This window comes from Penicillium solitum (assembly GCF_028829755.1).
Source record: "Penicillium solitum strain IBT 25940 chromosome Unknown utg000009l_segment0_segment0, whole genome shotgun sequence".
NCBI classification, from domain to species: domain Eukaryota; kingdom Fungi; phylum Ascomycota; class Eurotiomycetes; order Eurotiales; family Aspergillaceae; genus Penicillium; species Penicillium solitum.
Window position 1 is genome coordinate 4,259,158 of NW_027072128.1, and position 21,562 is coordinate 4,280,719.

The 21,562-nt window shown below is 48.7% G+C and overlaps 10 protein-coding genes across 10 annotated transcripts; 6 read left to right on the top strand and 4 right to left on the bottom strand.

Annotated features, from left to right (window-relative positions):
• Positions 1-415: 415 nt before the first annotated feature.
• N7455_012718 (cytochrome P450) lies at positions 416-2,061 on the bottom strand (the record flags this gene model as incomplete). Its single annotated transcript, XM_040961939.2, has 2 exons — positions 416-1,591; positions 1,663-2,061. 2 exons carry the CDS (start codon positions 2,059-2,061, stop codon positions 416-418), a joined length of 1,575 nt encoding a protein of 524 aa, XP_040807611.2.
• A 1,459-nt stretch (positions 2,062-3,520) lies between these two features.
• Positions 3,521-3,979, top strand: N7455_012719 (uncharacterized protein; the record flags this gene model as incomplete). The annotated part of the gene is made up of 2 exons (XM_065606949.1): positions 3,521-3,664; positions 3,713-3,979. The coding sequence occupies 2 exons, from the start codon at positions 3,521-3,523 to the stop codon at positions 3,977-3,979; spliced, it is 411 nt and encodes a 136-aa protein (XP_065460115.1).
• Positions 3,980-4,980: 1,001 nt separating this feature from the next.
• Positions 4,981-8,844, top strand: tcsB (putative sensor histidine kinase/response regulator TcsB/Sln1). The gene is made up of 9 exons (XM_065606950.1): positions 4,981-5,017; positions 5,067-5,245; positions 5,294-5,328; positions 5,378-5,947; positions 6,008-7,911; positions 7,959-8,256; positions 8,311-8,434; positions 8,482-8,621; positions 8,690-8,844. The coding sequence occupies exons 2-9, from the start codon at positions 5,162-5,164 to the stop codon at positions 8,769-8,771; spliced, it is 3,237 nt and encodes a 1,078-aa protein (XP_065460116.1). The 5' UTR covers positions 4,981-5,017; positions 5,067-5,161; the 3' UTR covers positions 8,772-8,844.
• Positions 8,845-9,212: 368 nt separating this feature from the next.
• On the bottom strand, positions 9,213-10,172 carry N7455_012721 (aminotransferase class IV; the record flags this gene model as incomplete). The annotated part of the gene is made up of 1 exon (XM_040961927.2): positions 9,213-10,172. The coding sequence occupies one exon, from the start codon at positions 10,170-10,172 to the stop codon at positions 9,213-9,215; it is 960 nt and encodes a 319-aa protein (XP_040807630.2).
• Positions 10,173-10,663: 491 nt separating this feature from the next.
• N7455_012722 (FAD-dependent oxidoreductase) lies at positions 10,664-11,994 on the top strand (the record flags this gene model as incomplete). Its single annotated transcript, XM_040961928.2, has 5 exons — positions 10,664-10,689; positions 10,749-10,886; positions 10,948-11,051; positions 11,108-11,211; positions 11,281-11,994. 5 exons carry the CDS (start codon positions 10,664-10,666, stop codon positions 11,992-11,994), a joined length of 1,086 nt encoding a protein of 361 aa, XP_040807612.2.
• Positions 11,995-12,656: 662 nt separating this feature from the next.
• Positions 12,657-13,464, top strand: N7455_012723 (uncharacterized protein; the record flags this gene model as incomplete). The annotated part of the gene is made up of 2 exons (XM_040961933.2): positions 12,657-12,996; positions 13,064-13,464. The coding sequence occupies 2 exons, from the start codon at positions 12,657-12,659 to the stop codon at positions 13,462-13,464; spliced, it is 741 nt and encodes a 246-aa protein (XP_040807631.2).
• Positions 13,465-14,060: 596 nt separating this feature from the next.
• On the top strand, positions 14,061-14,756 carry N7455_012724 (uncharacterized protein; the record flags this gene model as incomplete). Its single annotated transcript, XM_065606951.1, has 1 exon — positions 14,061-14,756. The coding sequence occupies one exon, from the start codon at positions 14,061-14,063 to the stop codon at positions 14,754-14,756; it is 696 nt and encodes a 231-aa protein (XP_065460117.1).
• Positions 14,757-15,487: 731 nt separating this feature from the next.
• N7455_012725 (sialidase family protein) lies at positions 15,488-16,771 on the bottom strand (the record flags this gene model as incomplete). The annotated part of the gene is made up of 1 exon (XM_040961937.2): positions 15,488-16,771. The coding sequence occupies one exon, from the start codon at positions 16,769-16,771 to the stop codon at positions 15,488-15,490; it is 1,284 nt and encodes a 427-aa protein (XP_040807621.1).
• Positions 16,772-17,509: 738 nt separating this feature from the next.
• On the top strand, positions 17,510-18,588 carry N7455_012726 (dihydrodipicolinate synthase family protein; the record flags this gene model as incomplete). The annotated part of the gene is made up of 3 exons (XM_040961943.2): positions 17,510-17,663; positions 17,713-18,257; positions 18,313-18,588. The coding sequence occupies 3 exons, from the start codon at positions 17,510-17,512 to the stop codon at positions 18,586-18,588; spliced, it is 975 nt and encodes a 324-aa protein (XP_040807613.2).
• A 105-nt stretch (positions 18,589-18,693) lies between these two features.
• On the bottom strand, positions 18,694-20,493 carry N7455_012727 (Zn(II)2Cys6 transcription factor; the record flags this gene model as incomplete). Its single annotated transcript, XM_040961945.2, has 3 exons — positions 18,694-19,514; positions 19,572-19,665; positions 19,723-20,493. 3 exons carry the CDS (start codon positions 20,491-20,493, stop codon positions 18,694-18,696), a joined length of 1,686 nt encoding a protein of 561 aa, XP_040807627.2.
• Between the last annotated feature and the right edge of the window lie 1,069 nt (positions 20,494-21,562).

Sequence of the window (21,562 nt, forward strand, 5' to 3'; positions counted from 1 at the left end):
AAATGAAGCCTAATGCCATGTCAAAGTCATGATCTCTACTGGTGTAGTCTATCTGCTCTTGATGATGCAAGACAACGCTAATTAGCCGTACTAGACCCGGACACTGAGGTTGATATCGAGAGGTATGTGTTTATCACTCGACGTTTTCATTCGCTCCATATACGCGATTTTCAGTATATACAAACAGAGCAACCATTAAATGTATCAGTAGCACAGGTAGCGCTTTTGGGGATGATGATCAAAACGCCCAGATAATCTATCCATTCCAGAGTACCCGCCATACACTCTGTGCTGACCAACTATTACAAATTGGCAGCAGATCCAAAAAAAGAGAACTTTGATAGAAAGTGTGAGGATTTTAAAAGCTTCAAAGGGAATGTCGTATACTTGTCGAAGAGAGAGTCCTGCTCTGTTCTTACCGGCTAGCCTCGTGGAGGCGTACCGTGACCGTGTCGCCAGGGGCGCTCACCAGGGTCAAGCCCCACCTAATCTTCTGGTCGGCGTGAACGTCCTCGAGTCCGTCGAAGCGCTGGAGCATACGGACGAGGACGTAGCCAGCCTCGGTGAGAGCGAACTGCTGGCCAATACAGATACGTGGCCCACCGTTGAAGGGGAGGTACTCCCAGCCGGAGCGGCGGGCCTCCCAGCGCTCGGGCTTGAAATCACCCGAGTCCTTGCCCCAGACGTCCTCGCGGCGGTGCAGCATGTGCACGTTGTACAGGACGGCCTGGCCCTTCTTGATGTATACGGGGCTCTGGCCGTCGGGGCCGCCGCCACGGGGCAGGCTGGTGTCCTTGGTGGCGTAGCGGGCGTTGGTGGGCAAGGGCGGGAACAGGCGGAGCGTCTCGTGTATCACATGCTGCAGGTACGTGCAGGCCTTGAGGGTGGCAAAGGTGATGTTTCGGGGGTCCTCGTAGGTGCCGAAATCGGCGATGATGGCTTCGCGCAGCTTGCGGAAGACCTCTGGGTGGCGGGAGAGCAGCAGGGTGGTCCAGCTCAGCAGCGCGGCGGTAGTATCGCGGCCGGCGAGCAGGACGTTCAGCAGCTGGGAGCGCAGCTCGATGGGGTCCTTGGTGGTCTCGGCCATGGCGTGGACAAAGATGTAATGCTCCGACGCGCCCTCCTCCGGCTGCTTCATCTTCTTGTGGTCGTGCAGGGCCTTGGCGACGCACTCGTCGACGAAGCGGTGGACCTCCTGGCAGCAGTCTCGGAACTCCTTGCTGTCGTACATGAACTTCATGCGAGGCAGACGTAGGCGCTGTGCCATGTACCACTGGGCGCGGTCAAAGTTCTTGCCAAAGTCGGTCACCTTGCCACCACTGGCCATGCGGTCCTCGGCGTCGCCCGTGGCGGCCAGCTGGGAGTAGCAGCTCTCGCCGAAGAGCAGCTCGGTCGCGGAGTCAAGGGTCAGGCGGAAGTAGATGCTCTGGATGTTGACCTCGGTCCAGCCGTTGCTTCCGGCGGCCGGTATGGCGCCCATGGCGTTTTGGACGTGGTGCTCTTCGAGACGCAGGTCGCTAATCTGGTCACGGGTGAACTGGGGCCGGAGCATCGTACGCGAGTGCGACCACTCGGCGCCGTCGTTGATGAACTGCGCACTGATTGTCAGCTTGGGCCCAGATCTACATGCACGCAAAAGCACGAGGAAAGATTAGAACGTACGATTCCCTTGCCCAACAACGGGCCCATGCATCCCAGTCTCTCACCACCAACGGAAAAGTCCTTGAACTGCTTGGCCAAGATGGCCTGGAGGTTCTCGGGGTCAAAGGTGAGCATGTTCTCCCCCAGACCTCTCTTGAGACGGAAGGTCGAAACGTAGCGTCCGGCATTGTCGCGCATGATGTTGGTGCGGCTCTCGAGCAGCTCTGGCACCACCTTATTCTTGTCCGCCTGAATGATCTCCAGAATATCGCCGATAGCGAGGGGGTCCTTGGACGGTGCCATGGGCGCTGGCTGGCAGCCCAGGCGCTTGGCATTTTGACTGTGCCTCCATTTCTCGCTCACGATGCGCGTGATGAAAGCAAGGCCGACGAGGACCAGGAGGAGTGTTGAAAGTCCCATGGTGGTGATCGAAGTACTTGGGATTCGAAGGGTGGGGGGTTATGATCTGAACGAATGTATGCCTGTGTCAAACATTCATCCGGGCATCCAATGTCAACGACAAGTCCCTTCCGACAGCAGCGCCCATAGATAGATATATCTCCCCTTTTCCCTTTCATGCTTCATGGTCACTTAGTTTGGTCATTCTTAGTGAATCCCGCAGGAGTCGATATTCCACCCGGTACCCCGTAGTCAGCAGTGCTTATACTGTACGGATCTACTCCGTACTGTGCTAGATCCTTCCGGGGGCGTGTCAGATTGGAGTGGAATTCCGGCAAATGTTACCCAATTGGGAAAATGTTGCTAGCTGACGCTTGGATCCCACACGCTTTTCGCGCCGCCCGACACAAACAGGGCTGCCTTGTCCTTCATGTTTCTCGTTTGCTAGTGCTGATGAGTCTCGTTGCAGTAAATCGGACGGCATTCATCAGCTTGACAGTCCATCATGCCACCGACACGCATGACCGCGTCGTACGATGCTACTTATACAACTTTCTAAACACATGCATTTCCCGCCTTTTTCCACACGAACTGGCCGAAGTCTGTTAAATGAGTCCGATTGTCTAGTCCGATTGTCTAGTCCGATTGTCTTGTGGATTGAGTTTCCCAACTCCATGCCGCTTGTGAGAAACGTGCTTGCGACATCCCATTCTAGACCTCGCCAAACCCGGGTTTGGGTTGGATTTTCAATTTCTTTTACGCGCGGGTTTTTGGTGGGTACGTGCGGGTTGCCCAAAATACCAGTGGGATAAGCCTGATTAGTCACCTAGCGTAATTTGGGTAATTACCTAACGAACTAGTTATATATAGGCTACTCCGTACTAACTATAGGAATTCTAAAATAGAACATTGGAAGTAATTATCTTTCCGGGAGTTAATTGGAATGCCCTGGTGCGAGATATTAGTTATATATACGGAGTACATGGTGGAGATTACCAGGACTACCAGGTATTGTCAGCCGGAAAATAGATGGACCGCCACGATTGCGCGCTCCATACAAAAGTACATACATCACTTAATCAGCGATGCCCGCAGTGGACAGATTGTCAAAACAGCGGATTTTGTTATTTTAGTTAGTCGGACATTTTTGCATATGTCAATTTACATTCATATTATACTCATATATTGATGGGCTCAAATTATATCTGACATGCGAGCAGAATCTATTAAGAATGCGGCGGCGACTGCGGCTTTCAACATCATGTTGACGTACACGTTCAACATCACAAGCCACATTCCGGGCCAACTTGATGGGACAGGGTGGTAGGGAGCTGCATTATTCCAGACGATGATCCAATATTGATATTTTACCGGCGACACTTCCAACAACCACGCTGTGAGTGAAGGCATGTATTGGCAGCATGGGGAAAACAACTACTTCCCCGCCAACTACGGCTAATTGCTGGCTAATGACGACTAAATGGCCTGGGGTCTCGCTGCTATCATTGGCGCAGAACCGGAATACATCGAGGATTCCTCAATGCCCGCGTGGTTGACTTTAGCCGAGGGCGTGTTTCAGGCCCAGGTTGCCCGATGGGATACTGGGAACTGCAATCTTGCGCCGGTAGATCTGGCCAAACTAGAATGGGTCTAATACTGAGGATTCTACCAGCAACGGAGAGCTATTCCAGCTGTCCGCGCGCCTGTCTCGATATACCAACAACCAGACCTACAGTGTGGTCAGTACCCAAGTTTGGATGGGGAGGGCGGCGATCGCCGATATGAAGAAACAAAGACAAATGGGGAAAAGTCCAAATGGAAATCAGGCCTCGAGGGTCTTCTGAATATGAGCTTCAATAGTTTCTTCCTAGAGACGTATGGCAGCAGGATCATAGTAGGGATCAGCTACGAGGCCTCCGAAGTTTGCACCCGAGACTAAGAGGGGTGGGTTCAAGGAACTTTGCTTGTATCTGACCTCCCGGCTGTCGCCCGCATGGCCCCCTATACCACATCCAAAATCATATAGAGATTGCAGGGCTCCGCCACTGGAGCTGCGGCGCAATGTACTAGTGGGGACAATGGGACTCTTTGTGGCCAGCGGTGGTGCCAGTCGAAATTCGAAATGGGATGGTACTGTAGATATGGAGGAACAAATGAGCGCTACCAGTCTCTTCACGTCCAACGTAATTACCTTCGAGCACATGCACATAACCGCACAAAATACATTGACATCGACTGCTCAAAATAGTATGTCAAGCACTCCTACCGGGACCTAAGGTGAAGCTACGGGCAGCACTACTGAGGTTAATGGAGAGAAATATCCTCTGAGAAGCCGGTTTGGATCTGCTATTCCTCTTGTGTTATTCTCTGGTTTAGCCTGATTCTGTGAATGAGATTTTCCTATGAAGTATATATATATATTGTTAATCTGGCTATGTACTCTCAAGGGGACTCGCTTAGGTCAAAGTCCGTATAAATAAATATATACAGATTCGATTCCCTGCAAGCATACGGAGTAGATTTTCTATCAAATTGAACGAAATCCAAAAAGATGTAGCCAATCAAAAGGTCGAGAAATCCGACATGTCGGCTAGAGCCTGCGTCCAATCGCGTTGGAATTTGAGTCGGCAATTTGGACCAAGTTCCACGTTAGAAACCCAATGGTTCTCTTAAAATAAATAAATAATAGCATAACATGGTGTAAAATAGGATAAATCGCGTGTTTACTCCGTATAAAATATCTTGGTTATTCTGCCATTCGATGCATCTAGTCCCATCTAGACTCTTTTTGACTGGTTTTTGATTTCCCCCTATGTTGGATGTTTTATTTTCCTTTTATCCTCGTTTATCCTCAGGTTTCCATTCCACTTTCACTTTATTTCTCCAGTTCTCTCTCGAGAACCTGAAAATTTTGTTGCAAACCAAAAAAAAAAAAAAAAAAAAAAAAAAGAAAACCGGGAATAGCTGAAGAACTCATGTAGGTGTCACAAAACAAGGGTCTTGGCACGGACGTTGACTTTCAACAGGTATCTGGACTTCTCTACGTTTGATCTGCCCCTTGACTGTGATAGCGATCAGACAAACTCATCGATCTTACCCATCCTTGGTCTTAGGTGATCGGATGAGGATTCCCATTGCTGTGCAGCTTGGGCTGCTGGTGTTGCTGACTGCGGTCTCGGGGGTCGCGGTGCTAGCCATCGCAACGGTAGAGAGTTGCAATCGCACGAATGAGAGTCGGGTCTGACTATTTTAGTGGTTTACCACCTACAACTTTGTAGTGGACGTCGGGTATGTGCTACTTCTTAATATGCAGAGCCAAAGTCTAACCTTTAAGCAGATCGCAGGGTCTCGAGCTCGTTGCGACCACCAAGGCTAGTCAGATTGCTTCAAATTTGGATCTTCTCGAAACAACCTGCAAGTCCATCACCACGCGAATCCTGATTCAATCAGCTTTGAAACGGTATTATGCGGGAAACACGTCCGATGAGAACTGGACAAATCCAATAGCGGACGTGCAATCTGCATTGGGTAGTCGTGGATATTTGGACCTTTACCAGGCGATCATATATTCAAAGGACGGCAAAGGAGCAGGTCAGAAATTGTTAAACCAGACCAGTGACGGTGTTCCGGACATCACCCTTCCATATACCTACTCGAATGGGACTTCTGTGCAATTGGGAAATGAGGGATTGGGGTACCCCCCTTCCCTGTACCCAAATCTGACCTATCTTCAGGGGTCGGGCGACAACGACTCAATGATTGTATATCCATTCTCCGATTATACACTTGGTTTGGACTCGGCACTGCTTCTTGGTCCATTGAAAGTCAACAACTCCTTCTCTCTTGTGTCATTGACTTTGCCGATTGTCAACAACACTTCAGATACAGAAATCTTGGGTTTCATAACGTGAGTAGTTTCTCCGAATCCGAAGAAAAGGCTGGAGTTGAAACTGATCATCCCGTCCAGTATTGTCGCTAGTGCCGCGAATCTACAGAGTGTTGTTAGCTCGCGAGATGGGCTAGGAAATACCGGTCAGGTTCTCCTCATTGGACCTTCACGAAAAGCAAACACTTTCGCTTCCAGTGAGCAGCCCGCAACCGCCACGTCTGCCGCTAGTGCTGCCGCTCTTAGTGGAGCGCAGGTCCACTACATCTTCGAGCCTACCCCTCTGCCCACCCAGGCTAGCCGGCACAGTGGGATGTCAACCGACATGCCGTTTATCCTTTCTACGTACCCAACAGCTCTACAAGTGATGTTGCAACCATACTTGAGCGTGAACAGAGCCATCAGTCACCTGGCAACCCGAAACGAGCGAAGAGCGAATGTTGCCGTGGGTGCAGTCCGCCCTCAAAGCACTCTTGTCCAATGGATTCTCCTCGTCGAAGAGACTCACTCGGAGGCATTTGCGCCAGTTGTCCGATTACGGAAGATTATTCTTGCGTGCGTATTTGGCACAGCCGGTGTCATTATCCTCGTGGTCCCTCTTCTAACCCACTGGGCCGTTGCCCCTATTCGAAGACTTCGCGCCGCTGCCCAGAAATCTGTCGAGCCCGATATTAGACCACACAATCCCGGTGCGCAGCCACAACACGTTGAGTTTGAAGCCGACGGTGAACAGGGCGATCCATTCGAGCGAACTGTGGAACACATGAATGAGAAAAGTCCCCCTAGCATGTGGGTGAAACGCCTACGACGTCCCTTGGGGCGATTCAACAGTTCTATAAGCACCAGCAATCCAAAATATCCCCGAGGCTTTCGGATACCGGCCAGGGTCAAAGAAAGAAGACATTGTGTAACGGACGAGCTTACGGAGTTGACTAAAACTTACAACGAGATGTCGGACGAGCTGACAATCCAGTACAATCGGCTGGAAGAGCGAGTGGCTGAGCGCACTAGAGAGCTCGAAAAGGCCAAACTAGCGGCAGAGACCGCCAACGAGAGCAAAACCTTGTTTATTGCCAACATATCTCATGAGCTCAAAACTCCGCTTAATGGGATTCTCGGCATGTGTGCCGTGTGTATGGGTGAGGAGGACCTGGCCCGGATCAAAAAGTCGCTTCAGGTGGTCTATCAGTCAGGCGATCTTCTTTTGCACCTCTTGAACGATTTGCTCACATTCAGCAAGAATCAAATTGATCAGGCTATCCAGATCGAGGAGAAAGAGTTCAAGTTGTCTGATGTTCGATCGCAACTGGCCATTATCTTTCAAAATCAAGTCCATGAGAAACATATTGACTTCAGCGTCAACTTTGTTTCTGGCGGAGGGACCGAGTCAAAAGGCACCATATACCGCGAAAGCGAATTGGAACAGATCAATTCAAAGTTTGGTTCAACACAGCCTGGCAGGCTGACAGACTTGGTCCTTTGGGGTGATCAACACCGAATCCTCCAGGTACTGATCAATTTGGTCAGCAACAGTCTCAAATTTACACCCGAAAATGGGAAAGTCGAAGTTCGCATCTGCCTTGTGGATGAACCTTTGAAACTTGGAACTCATCTGGCCCCGAAAGACACGCCTCGACGCAACTCACGAATAAGGTCCCGGACCGGCTCAAGTGTCGACTCATCGATCCGTGGTGTTACGGATGTGGCTGAGGATCAAACCAAAGGGCAAAGAGTGTCACAGTCTAATCTTCGCCAGCTTAACTTTCAATTTGAAGTCCAAGATAACGGGCCAGGTATTCCTAGCCATCTCCACCGGCGCATCTTTGATCCTTTCGTTCAAGGTGACCTGGGATTGAACCGGAAATACGGGGGAACTGGTTTGGGTCTCAGCATATGTGCTCAGTTATCCCGCATTATGGGAGGTGACATTCTGCTAGATAGCGAAGAAGGGAAGGGGTCTCTTTTTACTTTGAGAATCCCCTGGGGTATGTCAAAGAATTGGCCCCAAGCACAAATGCTTCAAGCATCCCAGGATCGCGGACCCCAAGTGTTCTGTCCTTGGAAGACTTTTCCAACGCGGTGCGCACACCCTCAAATCATGGGTCAGTGAGGAGCGAACCCCGTGCGCCTGGATTCGAAAAGTCAGAGATACAACCGCGTTTGGTTGGATTGAGTCAACCATTTTTCACACCGACTGTTCCATCGTCTCCTGCATCAGTGCCTAGCAATTTGCCGTCCAATAAAAGCTCGTCGGACAAGGGCGATGGCTCAAAACGGATACGCGTGTTGGTTGCTGAGGATAACACCGTCAATCAGGAAGTCGTTCGAAGGTGCCCACTGATGAATTCTCCGTGGGACTTTCTAAAGGCTGACTTGTATGCTAGAATGCTTGCGCTGGAGGAGGTTTATGATGTGACAATTGTTAAAGATGGCCAGGAGGCATATGACACTGTCAAATCGAATATGGAGAAGGGGGATGTGTTTGATCTAATCTTTATGGACATCCAAGTAAGAAGCTTGTTTTCCCGCGGTCGTGAAAATACTAAGTAATACAGATGCCGATCCTCGATGGTCTCGAGAGCACCCGACTTATACGCCAGATGGGGTACTCTGCACCCATCGTCGCATTGAGTGCCTTTGCAGAAGAAAGTAACATCAAGGACTGCATGGATTGCGGGATGGATATGTTCATGAGGTCAGTTAGTGCCAATGAGGAACATCCATGGATGCTTCCAACGTTCGACCTGCCGCTGACTAAAGTAGTAAACCTATTCGAAGGCCTGCGTTGAAGCAAGTCCTTAGCAAATTTTCCACCATCATTGAGGAAACGGAACTTGGATCCTGAGAAGGACACATCGTTCCTGAAAGATAGGACAGAAAGAGGGTATATTGCAGCCTGCTAGGTATTTATCCAAGAGACGCACATAGCTAAACCTATCTAGCCATCCTCCAGGGCTCCCAAAGCTCGCTTAAAGTGTACGGTATAAATAAGGGTATGCGATGCACTGAATAGCCTTCAACTTCGAAGGGTCTCAGCGTTGGCTATGATACGCTTGAGGGACTTGCCAAGGAAAAGGAAAGGGCTAGCAGCAATGGTGTATACATATAAATTACAGTTGGACTGTGACGGTGACTCTGGCTTTGATTTTGGTTGTTTCAGAAAATTGTTTTCATTAACGACATTGGAAACGCCATGATAACAGTGGCTTGCAGTGATCTATGTATCATTGACCCGAATAACCAAATGGTGCATCATGGATCGTGAAAATAACAGAATGGGAGTTTTCTAATAGGTAATCTCAAAGCTGTAGGTAGGATCATAGTGGATAGCCCAGTATCCATCCCATATCTTCTTGGTAACTGGCCCAACCTTTCCATCCTTCACCGGCTTGCCATCAAGACTGGTGATGGGCATGATACCTCCAGCAGTGGTGCACATAAAAATCTCATCCGCATCATAAACCTTTTGCACAGGTACCAACTCGACCTTAATCTCAAAGCCGCTGGCTCGAGCGACATCAATCACACTCTTGCGCGTAACACCTTCAAGTACTCCACGAGCTGGAGTGTACAAGACATTGTCCTTCACAAGAACAATATTGAAGCCGGAGCCTTCGGTGAGGTTGGTGTCACCGTCGGTCAGGAAGGGATATTCGGCGCCGCGATCAGAAGCCTCAAAGAGACCGCGAACCAGGTCACCCCATTGCAGATTCTTGACAGTGGGGTCGATGCAGCCAGGCGGGACGCGACGGACAGTTCGTGCGATAATTGCGCTTCCACCAACGGGTTGCACCTCTGGTTCCATGCACCAGACGTAGGGTTGGATAAACATATAGATACGGTTAACGATATCCTCAGGGCGAGAGCCTCGAACACCCTTCAACCCACGCGTCACAATTATTTCGACGAACGCGTCACGGATGCCACTCTTGGCCACCATATCGACCAGAATCTGCTTCACTTCGTTGCGCGGACGGGGCAGCTTCATGCGTAGCTTAGTGCAGCTGGTTTCCAATCGGGTGATGTGGTCATCGAGGCGGAAAAAGCGACCATCCCAGACAGAGGGAACATCGTATGTCAAGTCGCTGTGCATAAAGCCTTGGTCGAGGATCGGGATACGGGCCTCGTGGAGGGGGGTAAGTTCTCCCTCCACCCAAGCGACACCTTTTGCGAAGGGGTGGGTGTTTGCTGCAAGAACGTTCTGGCGCTCCTGATAGGCGGCAAAGATCTTTTCCATTGTAGCCATGATGACTGTTCTTTTTGAGAGGGCTGGGAGGTTTGGAAGGTTTGCTTGGATCGGAGTGAGAGTGAGAGTGAGAGTGTGAGTAGAGATAGATATCCAGGTAAATATAAGGACCTTTAAGTGCCTCTCTGTATGCGAGACATTACGATGGCCATAAAGGGAAATTGCTGATATGGTGGTATAAGACCCGATAGGGCAAGTGACCTCACAAGCCCATGGAGGTTGGACCAGTTTGCCCAAGCGCCGATGCGGGGATCCGATCGCCTTCCCGATCGGGTAACATCGACAGTACCCGATCGGGAAGGTGGGCCAGTCATCGGGAAGGCCCAAGGTTCGCCCTCAGGGTCAGGTGATATCGAGAGCGCAGCTGAGAAAATATTCTGAGGTAGTTAGTTTTAAAACTTAAGGAAAAAAAAAACAAAACCATTCACAACTATATTATAGTCTTATTCCCCGTCTTTAGGTGGCGTGAATCCCGAAGTGAAAAATAAATCATGGCGAAGAACATCGTGGTAATCGGGTAAGCATCGACGGTAACCCATAAGGATAAACAGGACAAGTTGTTGATCATTTGAGTAGGGCTGGTGTTGCTGGGTTGACGACGGCCCTTCTTCTATCAAAGAAATCTGGCTATAACATCGTGGTTGCAGCGAAGCATATGCCTGGCGACTATGATATTGAATACGCATCACCATGGGCCGGTGCAAACTATATGCCGTAAGTCAAGCACATCCAGTCAAAGTTTGATTATAATTCCGTACTTAATTCATGACCACAGAGTATCTATCAGCGGAACAGATGCCGCAGAATGGGACAAAAATACATGGGGCCCACTTGAAGATCTCGCCAGAAACCACCCTGGAGCAGGTGTGCATTTTCAAGGTATATATGGCATATCTCTTTCCATTCATGTCTTCTTTACTAAACCATTGGTACAGAATGTGAGATACACAATCGAGCGAAGGATGTCGGGTCAGCGACGGCCAATTGGTTCAAAGAGTTGTTATCCTCCAACCCTTGGTTCGCCAAGGTTGTCCCAAACGTGAGTTTAGAAAGGCCATCAATGCTTCCCTTACCTCAACTCCTATCAGGATGCTAATTTGAAGGCTAGTTTCGGTCACTCCCAAAAGAAGCTCTTAGTCCAGGCATAGACTCGGCTACAGTCTTTACCTCGGTATGCATCAACACAGCAATCTACCTCCCATGGCTTGTTTCCCAATGTCTGTCAAATGGTGTAATTTTCAAGCGAGGCGTGTTCGATCATATTCTCGATGCTGATGCTTCTGGAATCCACCCGAACGGCCGTGTTGACCTAGTGGTCAATTGTACAGGTTTAATGGCGTCCAAGCTAGGTGGAGTGCAGGACACTTCAGTGGTCCCTGCACGAGGACAAATTGTTATTGTCCGGAACGATTCAGGGAAAATGTTGGACATGTCTGGAACGGACGATGGCGATGAAGAAGCCTGCTATGTCATGACTCGGGCAGCCGGTGGAGGCACCATCCTCGGCGGGTCTTACCAGAAGGGTAATTGGGAATCCCAACCCGACCCAAATCTAGCAATCCGGATCATGAAACGAGCTGTGATGATGTGCCCCGCGTTGACGAATGGGAAGGGGATTGAACATCTGGATATCATTCGTCACGGAGTTGGGCTAAGGCCTGTTCGAGAGGGCGGTACACGAATCGAAAAAGAACGTATTGGAGGAGTTTTGGTGGTTCACAACTATGGTGCTGGGGGTGCTGGGTATCAATCCTCGTACGGATGTGCACAGGCCGCGGTCGACCTGATTGATCAAGCCTTGAATGTTCAAGCCAAGCTATGAAAGTGGTGGGAGTATTGGCCTAAAAAGCTTGCTTGACGTCCTAATACTTATTAGAATAATTTCGGGATCTATTTTGTACGAATAATTGTTTCATTTAAACTAAATATTTGTAAGAATGAACTCCTTCACTGTGTATTGTGGCCAATACTGTTCTGGGGCACCTCGGGGAACTATGCGAGCTAAGAGATGCCATCTGAGGAGTAAAAAAAAAGGGGGGGGGGAGTTGAACCGTCAATAGATAAGTTCGGAGAGTGTTTAGATTTGGGGTTAGTCTAGATAGAGATGTAGGTAGATGTACGGAGTACACATATGTAGGTGGAGTTGGATGTATATCGAGAGATAGAGAGATAACGAAAGTTCCGCGGTGGATTCCGCGGAAATGTCACCTGCTCACATTAATTTCCCAATTTAGAAGGAGAGCGGCACCTTGATTCCTCTACAACAGTACACACACACACACGCATACACACAAAAAAAAGAGAGAAATGGACTATCTTTCATTATCTGACGTGATGATTTCTGATCAAGGAAAGAGAACAAATTCCCTTGGATTTGCCCAGACAGATTGTCATACTTGTGCTTCTTTGAGCGAAAAGTGCGACCGACGTCGACCACGATGTTCAACATGTCTTGGGCAAGACCGCAGATGTGGTGGCTTTGCAATGCCTCTCTCGTGGGACCCTAGACGGATGTGGTCAGACAATCCTTCGGTAGCTGGTGCATCCAAAGACCTACCCAATGAGGAGACCGTCACCGACTCCTCCCCCAAGTCTGTCCCCACTGCATTTCCTCTACCGGCAGATTCACCTAAACGTTTTCGCTTTGTCAAAGGTGTCTCTAGACCAAAGAAGCGTCGGAGAGTCAACTCACCAAAAGAGCAAGCAAGCCGATCAGTTGTAACTGAAAACACGGCGGTTACCCCGGAGGTCGTGCTTAGAACGGCAGCGCAGAACCTGGAGATATTTGATGATAACCAAAGAGGCAAGGCGTTAGATGGTCTGGGTATGTTCAATTTTTCTTACCCCCACCATGTTTCATCGCTACATGTTTCTCACATTTTCTTCCTTAGAGCCACAAGACGGACATCTTTTTGACGATTTTAGTTTATTTGACTCCATACTTCCTAACATTTTTGCGTCTACTCCTTTCCTCGATATTGAACCCCAGGAGCCATTGACAGCAGAGGTGCCGGGTCTAATAGACACACACAGAATGACAACTCTTTCTCCAGCAGACAGGCCCATCGAGCCGGTGTTACAGAATCTACAAATCAGCTCAATGGGTCAAAGTATTGCCCCCATGTTAAGGGATGAAGCAGATCAAGGTGTCTCAGGTGATCCAGTCCCACGAACCATAGAAGAACCCACAATCCCTTATGCTTCGGCGCGTCTTCAAGCCGTTCCTATGATATCCGAAATCTCATCTAACGACCATGAAAAGCTTCTTGAATTATGTAAGAGCTTTGCGTGACCCACCATTTTCTGATAATAGATCACGCTTATGATACCATAGATGACTCCGAATTCTGCGTGCTGCCTCTCACAGGGGATATACCTGGGGCAGTGAACCCATTTCGCTGCAAACGTCAGACGTCCCAACGCTCCCGCCTTCTCTTTCATTCCATTCTAGCGCTATGCTGTCAGCATCTAGGGCGCTTGGCTGGCAGCTGGCCAAGTGAAGCCGCCGAACATCACCGGAAAGCTGTTCAGTTACTTGAATGTGCATTACAAAGTAGCCCAGTGCTGAGCCTATTGGAACCTATACTCATTCTTTTTACTCTTGATGCAAGTAATCCACATCGGTCATACATATGGCTGAATTTTAACACATGGCCCTAGTGTACCCTCTCCGCTACTGGGAATTGGTCAACTCACCTCATGCGGGCACACTCGGTGCTTCAAACCCATGGCGGCCCAGGAGCATTGACGACACCTCGCATTAGGTCACAAGTCGCAATGCTAGTCTGGTAATAACCTGAAACATCTTTGGCCCTGAGAGTTGTGTTGCTGACCATCAAAACAAGGTGGGATGCCACACTCGCCTTGATATCTCGACAGAGCCCTATCATGGACCAGACATACCTGGACTTTTTGGTACAATGGGAGAAGCAAGACGGATGGTCTTTCTTCGATCTCACTGGGTGTCCCCGGCAATTACTGGTTCACCTGTTTCAACTTTCCGAATTAGCCAAGCAGTGCGAGGTTGCCTTATCCATGAAATGGCTGACTTTCAACATGACTCCAATCACAAAAATAGAGCATGAGCTGATCGGGTGGAAGAATGATGCAGACTCTCCATCAAGTGACGATGACTCTGACTTGACTGAAGAAGATGCGATAAAGCAATTCCACGAGCGACAAGATCGCTACCACTGTGCTGAGGCCTGGCGATATGCGTTGCTCCTCTATCTTGAATATATCTTCAAGAGTGATCGCAAAAGACGATCCATCAGCGTCAATAAACTGGTGCGCAAGACGATTGACCACATTCGGTGCTGTCGACGGACATCCCAGACCCAAAAGCAGCTCCTTATCCCGGTCTTCCTCGCCGGTAGTGAGACCTCAGATGAAGATATGCGCCATTTTGTGAAGGAATATTGTGCTTACTGGGGTGAGAAATCTCGTTATAGCATGTTTAACTCTGTTCCGGTACTTTTTGACGAAATCTGGGCCACAGGGAAATGGTGGGGTGCCGTGATTGATAGCAAGACACGACCTAGCTCTGGCCATGGACAGGGAACCACGCAACTGCTATTTGGATAGTGTTGGCGATAGGAATTGTATTCTTGCCTAGGTCTGATTATATCTACTATATCATTCGTTCGTATTGCGAGCCATGTTCGTATTGTCAAGCCGTGCTTGATATATAGCATACACATATATTACTATTACTATGTACTTAATCATCAATGTTTTGGAAAAGATGTGGAAGCATGGTCACTTTAGAAGGCGTATCACCTGTGAGTAGAGTGATAATTGACCGACAGGAAGCAAACTTATTTTATTTGAGAATAAATGATACACATATTCTGTCGTGGATGCCTAGGATATAAACCCGGCACGATTGTACTACCCATGAATCCCCCAAAACCCCGTTGTCTATGACACCTTTAGAGGGAATCTTACATAGTTTTCAGTAGTTGGTACCCTTGCCCTTACCCCTACCGTTTAACCAACTCCCGGTAAGGCTTGGTTGATAATAGCCATCATATGTGTCCTATAGGGAGGTGTATCATCAAAACGGTCCGACTTAAACCAGCCGTGATGATAGAATAGATTGCTGCGTACTGGATGTTTGCAATATATACTGATGAGACAATTAAACTTTTACCATGGGATTTCTGTGATACATGTCTTCGCCTAATGTTCATCATGCTACTCTTATGGTTGGTCTGGAATCATGCTATTTGAAGCCATGCACTAGTGCACACAAATATACGTAGGTGCAATCTAATCTAACCTCCAAAGCGGGCACGCGGTAAATCGCAGTATCATCAGCACGAAACACCAATAAACTCCTTGGAAACTTCAATATAGACGAGGTCGTTGTTATCGCCTTCGTAAAAGATTCCGAACCTGTCATCGCCGAGCGCGGTAACTGTCGAATAGGCCATTGGGCCTGACTGGAAAACTGTGCCAGAAGACCAAGTCTTTCCGTCGTCACATGAATAGCGGATTGTTCCATTGCTTCGGCTCGTCTTGTTGTTTGAATTGGTAAACAGGAGGACTTTGGCATTAGGTGAATCCTGTGCCGCATCGGGATACATTCTCGTAATTGCCCCGTTGTTTCCTGGGTCAGGGAGCTGGGTTTCGCTTGTTGGGGTTGACCAAGTTTCACCACCATCCGTTGACGTTGCAACCTTTCGATATCCACTACTATCACTCGGGCGTGAATTGAGCATCAAGTTGCCATTAGATAGCTCCACGACTTTATTCTCATCCATGCCAGTCCCAATAACCTTTCCCATCTTCCATGTAGCGCCACTGTCGTCACTATATACGGTATAGGCTTGTGAGACCTTCGAACCGTTTGATTGGACGACTCTCCCGAGGAATTGTTGAACTAGACGCCCGGCGTATGTGCCATATTTGAGTTGAATCCCTTCTCCGGATGAGGCAAATAGTCCAGTGATTCCACCGACGTTGGCTACCCCGTTAACAGTACTACCTACTGGCTTGATCGCTTTCGTAATAAGTGGAGGTGCGCCAACATTGGTAGATGCAATAGGAGGTAAAGAGGATTGATGGCCCGGATCGGTGGTCCAGTTCAGTCCTCCATCAGTAGAAACTGACACTTCAGCGCTAACTATGTTCAAGTCGGTATCGTCATTTCCGATCGCACTATTGACAAATCCCTGGTTCTTCGAGAACACATGAAAATTGAAAACTTTTCCAGTCTTAGAGTCAACCACATAGCTTGGGTCACTAAACCCGTACTGCTGGAGTTTCGATGTCTTGGCTTGGCCTTGGGCAATATATGTCGGTTCACCCCAAGTCTCCCCACCATCCGCACTGCGTCGTTGCAGAATTGAATTTGGTGATGGGGAATCACCTCCATCTGGGCGCCCATCGTATGAGGCCAGGAGGACACCATTGCCCAAATTTGCCAAGGCGACAATTCGGTAGTGTGCAAACGGTCCCGCTCCAGTTGTAGTGAGCGTGTGTTTGGCGGTGATGCTTGCGCTCGCCGCAGGAGTTGCTACGGCGAGCATGGCACATAAAGAGATAGCGCGCAAGATGGAGCACTCGCGTGCAGAATGGATCAATGTGGAGAGCATCTTTAATTTACTCCAATATGATTACCGGGAATAAGGAGTGAAAGGGGAAGTATAGAAATAGTTGGCTGAGAGGATATTGGACTGAGATTCTTTCGGAGGAACGAGGAGGCATTTAAATAGAATATTGGATTTTGTTTTTTAGAGCCTCAATATGGGTAATCTGGACAAAAGGAATGAATTGCGATTTGTTCACTCAGGTAGACGTAAGGACAATAGTACATAGTATATACATATGGATAACTCGTTACCTAGCTACATAGATAGGATAGATAGGGCATATCAATTTGACTGTCTTGGCTGACGTCAGTTTCCCCGCAAAATGCAAACTTCGGGACCCACCGGTTCCACTGGTTCTGCTGGTTCTGCTGGTTCTGCTGGATGGTTTATCTGCGCCAAATCTATACTGACCGTCATCACCATAATTTCATTCTTGTCAAGTTGGAGAATTGAAGCTAACCTCTAAACCAGCCACATGACGTCAGGCGGTGCCATTCGATACCTGCCGCTTTTCATGCCTCCACTAGATATCTGAACGCGATCGCGAGGATCAGATCTCCGATCCGATCGGGTTGCATTTGCGACGCGATCGGGTCCAATATCACCAACCTCTAACCCCACACTAGGAGGGGATATGCAAACATCTACGGCAATGAAACATAGTACTTAATGACTCTCGAAATTCGTAGTAATGGGGAACTACTATTATTTACAACATTGACAGTCAACGCCTTTTCAGCTATGGCATCCAACAGCACCAAGACCAACAAGCCATTCCCACCAGGAATTCACGGCCCTTCCATCACCTTCTTCCAAAATGATCAACAACAGGAGATTGATTGGGCAACTCAGGAACGGCATCTGGAGTATATGATCACTTCTGGGATGCATGGTGGTATGTCTTGTTGGAACAGGTTTACGGAGTAGAGCTGATAGAATCATAGTTGTGCTCGCCGGCTCCAGTGGTGAATCAGCCACTCTGAGTGTGGAAGAGAAGGGCTTGTTGGTGAAAAAGACCCGGGAGATCGCCGACGCCTATGGAAAGAGTGATTTCACTGTCACCATGGGCTGTTTGGCTGGCTCCACCCGTGATATCTTGGTCCAGATTGAAGCCGCCTACAAAAACGGTGCTGATTTCGCCCTGGTTTTGGTGCCAGCCGTGTTCCATTGGGCGATGACCCAAAAAGCCATTACCGACTTTTTCGAAGAAGTGGCCGACCGTGCCCCCATTCCCATTGTGATCTACAATTTCCCTAACCTTTTGTCGGGATTGGATGTCAACTGTGATATGCTGGAAAAGCTTGCCGCCCACCCCAACATCTCCGCGGTCAAACTGACCTGCGGAGGAGTTGGAAAGGCCACAAGGGTAGCAGCAAAGTTTGAACCAAGTCAGTTCACTAGTGTATCGGGAATGAGTGACTGGCTGGTGGCTGCATTCGCCGCTGGAAGCACAGGTTGCATCTCAGGTGTTGCAAACATTTTCCCTCGGGTAAGGATAGACCCCGTGCACAGCAACAAGTACCGATCATTAATATATTTGGCAGGTCATGGTTGAAATTTACGATCTGTTCATGGCTGGGAAGATTGCAGAGGCTACTGCGCTGCAGAAGAAGCTGGTCCAACCCGAATGGGGAATCGGAACATCAGACGTCAACGGAATGAAATGGATTATAGCCAAGGAGCGTGGCTATCCGTTGTCCAGTGCGCACTGCCGCCGACCATTCCCTAAGTTCGCCGATTCGGAAAAGCAAGATCGAGTCGTGCGATTGGTCGCGCCCCTTCTCGCCACTGAGGAGGAACTGAAGTCGAAGAAGGCGTAGATAAAGATCAAACACTATGCATACTGATGCCCGCTAGATAATAGAAAGAATGAAAAGGTAAATCGCGAAATCCGCATTTACATCACATGTCACGCTCGCCGTAGTTCAAACAATAGCGAAAGTGGTATAAAATAACTCCAGACATACAGAACGAATGTCGACGCGCTTGCCTCCTTCACACTGTCTTCTTTGGGTCTCTTGTAGTACGTCGGCGGTCATATTCGCATTGGTGAAGACATGTTGAAGACCACGAATGGTTTCAAGGATCCATTGAAATTCGTTATAGTCATCTTCTTCAGTACCCCACAGAAATAACGGCCACAACATGTTGACCGGTATAGGTTCCTGATTGTTGACCATGCAATGCACTATTTCCTTGATTTTGGACAGCGCTGTCACTGCTGCCTTAGAACGAACCAAATGACGGTGTGCAACCCGATGTAGATGAATGTAGCAGGCGTAAAAGTTAGCAAGATACGTCTGGAATGAGCGAACAATAGTGGATGCGAGCGGCTCGGCCAGAGTATCACTGCCAATATTTCCAGCCACAGCATGATCTGTCAGTGGTGGCCTCCGGTCATACAAGGATGACAGATCCGTCAGAATATCAGCGGCGATAGCCATTACTTCAGTCTCATCCTCCACGCTCCCTCGGCTGCGGTGGTTATGAGCGATTCTAGTGATGCGGCCGGTGATGGTCTGGACTTCCTGGAAGAAAGCTATCCCCGGCTGGCATAGCAGATCGTAAATCACCTCGTGAGCTCCAGGATTAGTGGCAGTGCCTATGCTTTGCGGTGTTGAGCTAGGGGAGGTCGAGTTTTGGGGCGAGGTATAGATTCCAGATGTGTCATTGACCAAGACCCCTTCCCCACCAGCCGATGCCGCGCGGGCATCTAACAAACGAATCCAGGAGATGATTCGTAGCTCTAATAGCGCCGTTTGTTAGCAGGAAGACCATTGAGTTAGCGAGCTTTTCTACACACCCGTGGAGCCCAAGCCATTTTTCTCTGACGCTTGCAGCGCGCTATGCGCCTTTCCAAGATTCAAATAGGCCAAATCCAACCGTGCTGTAAGGAACTGGATATCTGGTCAGCGAAAATAAAGAATAAATTGGCGCGGAATGATATAACCCACATTTATGTAGGTAAGGAAGAAAATAGTAGCCAGAACGTATCTGAGTTCATCATTGCTGATTATAATTTCCCCCGCAGATTTTTCAAACTTTTGCGCCAAATCTGTCGCAGCGTTATCATAGTGTTGTTGGTAATCCACTTTCCCGCCTGCACTTCCGGACTGTATTGCTTCGAAGGCCGTGATCGAAGAGCGGAGCATCGGGGAAGAGGTTGCCATGCTCTCAAGCAGTTCCCGCGCAGAAGCGCATCTTGGGCCATTCTCAACCGGATCAAGAATTGGTGGGAGGTGTAAGTGTAGCGAGCCTTCGACATCCGGATTCGCGATGGGGGATTGTTTTGGCGACTGTCGTGGAGGGAGAGACGAAGTTGGGGAACCGGCGTCGCTAGATCGCGGTTGCTCATACGAGGCATTTCCCAAGGTGGTAAAATCACCAAAGTCTGGGAAGTAAACGTTTTGGAACATGTGAAAGCCCTCCGTCGGAGCAGTCATGGATTGAAAGTCAAAGAGCTGAGGCGAAGGAGATAGCTGGTTGACCTCTAAAGTGACATTTGACTTGAAAGCATCCACATCGTTCTGCAAGGGGGACTGTCGGCATGGCTCATTGACTTTCCAATCGCATTCCAGGTTCAGACGTTGGCAATGATAACAGCGAGGTCTGCGTTCATTGCATCTAACTTTGCGACGTTTACACGTCAAACAGCCATTTCGCGACCGAGGACCATATGGGCGACGGTGAGTATCTTCACGAGCGACGAGAGGTTGAGGACTCATTATTCTTGGCTATTTCGGTGAGACCATGAAGAAGGAGGGAAAAGAGACCGAGGACTACGTTGCGCTATCATCACAGGCTTATCGGCTCCACTCCGATACTCTGATGGCAGAGGGCAAAAGTATTCAACCGTCGCTATGTCACCATGCCACCCACCCCGCCTTACGGTTATTATTGGCCTGTCCAATCAGGTGGACGATGCAAGGACCCCTCACGCCAAGAGTTGATCAGTAGCTCTACGATTTCCCACATGGTGCTAAGCTGATTCCCTATGGAAGTGTGGTATTCAATACTGCGACACTACCATGAGACTGCCACGTTGCTGCAACACTTGATCATGTCGTGGTTTAATATATACTGTGTCATTGTAAAACTAAAATTACTATTAGTAGGATTACTACCTACATAGGTACTCCGTAGTGGTTAGATAACGGAGTAATAGGAGATTGGACATATATAGCCCAGGTAGTTTATTACAATAGTTTAGTGTTTATTGGTTTACAATTTACATAGCTTACTATGTCATATGCAGATAGGTTCATCATGTAGTACGGAGAAGAATTAATTTCGACAGTTAACAGCTTAACAGCTACTAAACAACACTAGTTCCGTACTACTGCACGTTATAGATTAGCTGTAGATTAGACAGTCCATGTGTTCATGTGTATATTAAAGTATATAAGTAGCTTGAAGTCTACCCCGCGTCTTTCCCCAAAACAGAAATTCTCTATCTGCCTGCCTATTTGAGACAATCACCCTTTCCTGTTTGGGTAGGCGAGCGGCTTTTCTGTAATAGGCAACCGACATCGGCTCTCTCGGTTTCATCGGTCCCAATCGCTCCCCATCGGCCCCCATCGTCCCTAATTGTCCCCCCCAACTCCATTCTCCCCTCCATCCCCCACAATAACCGACCCGACCATCGGATGCTTCTTTGCTGGTGAAATGTAGTAGATGTATGCAATTGGGATCAAATTAGGAATTATAAAAGGGCACGTTGGTCATAAGTAAACTGAAAACCTTAGAAGTGAAACTGGAAACTGAAAAGTCAAACCTCAAACCTCAAACCTTTAA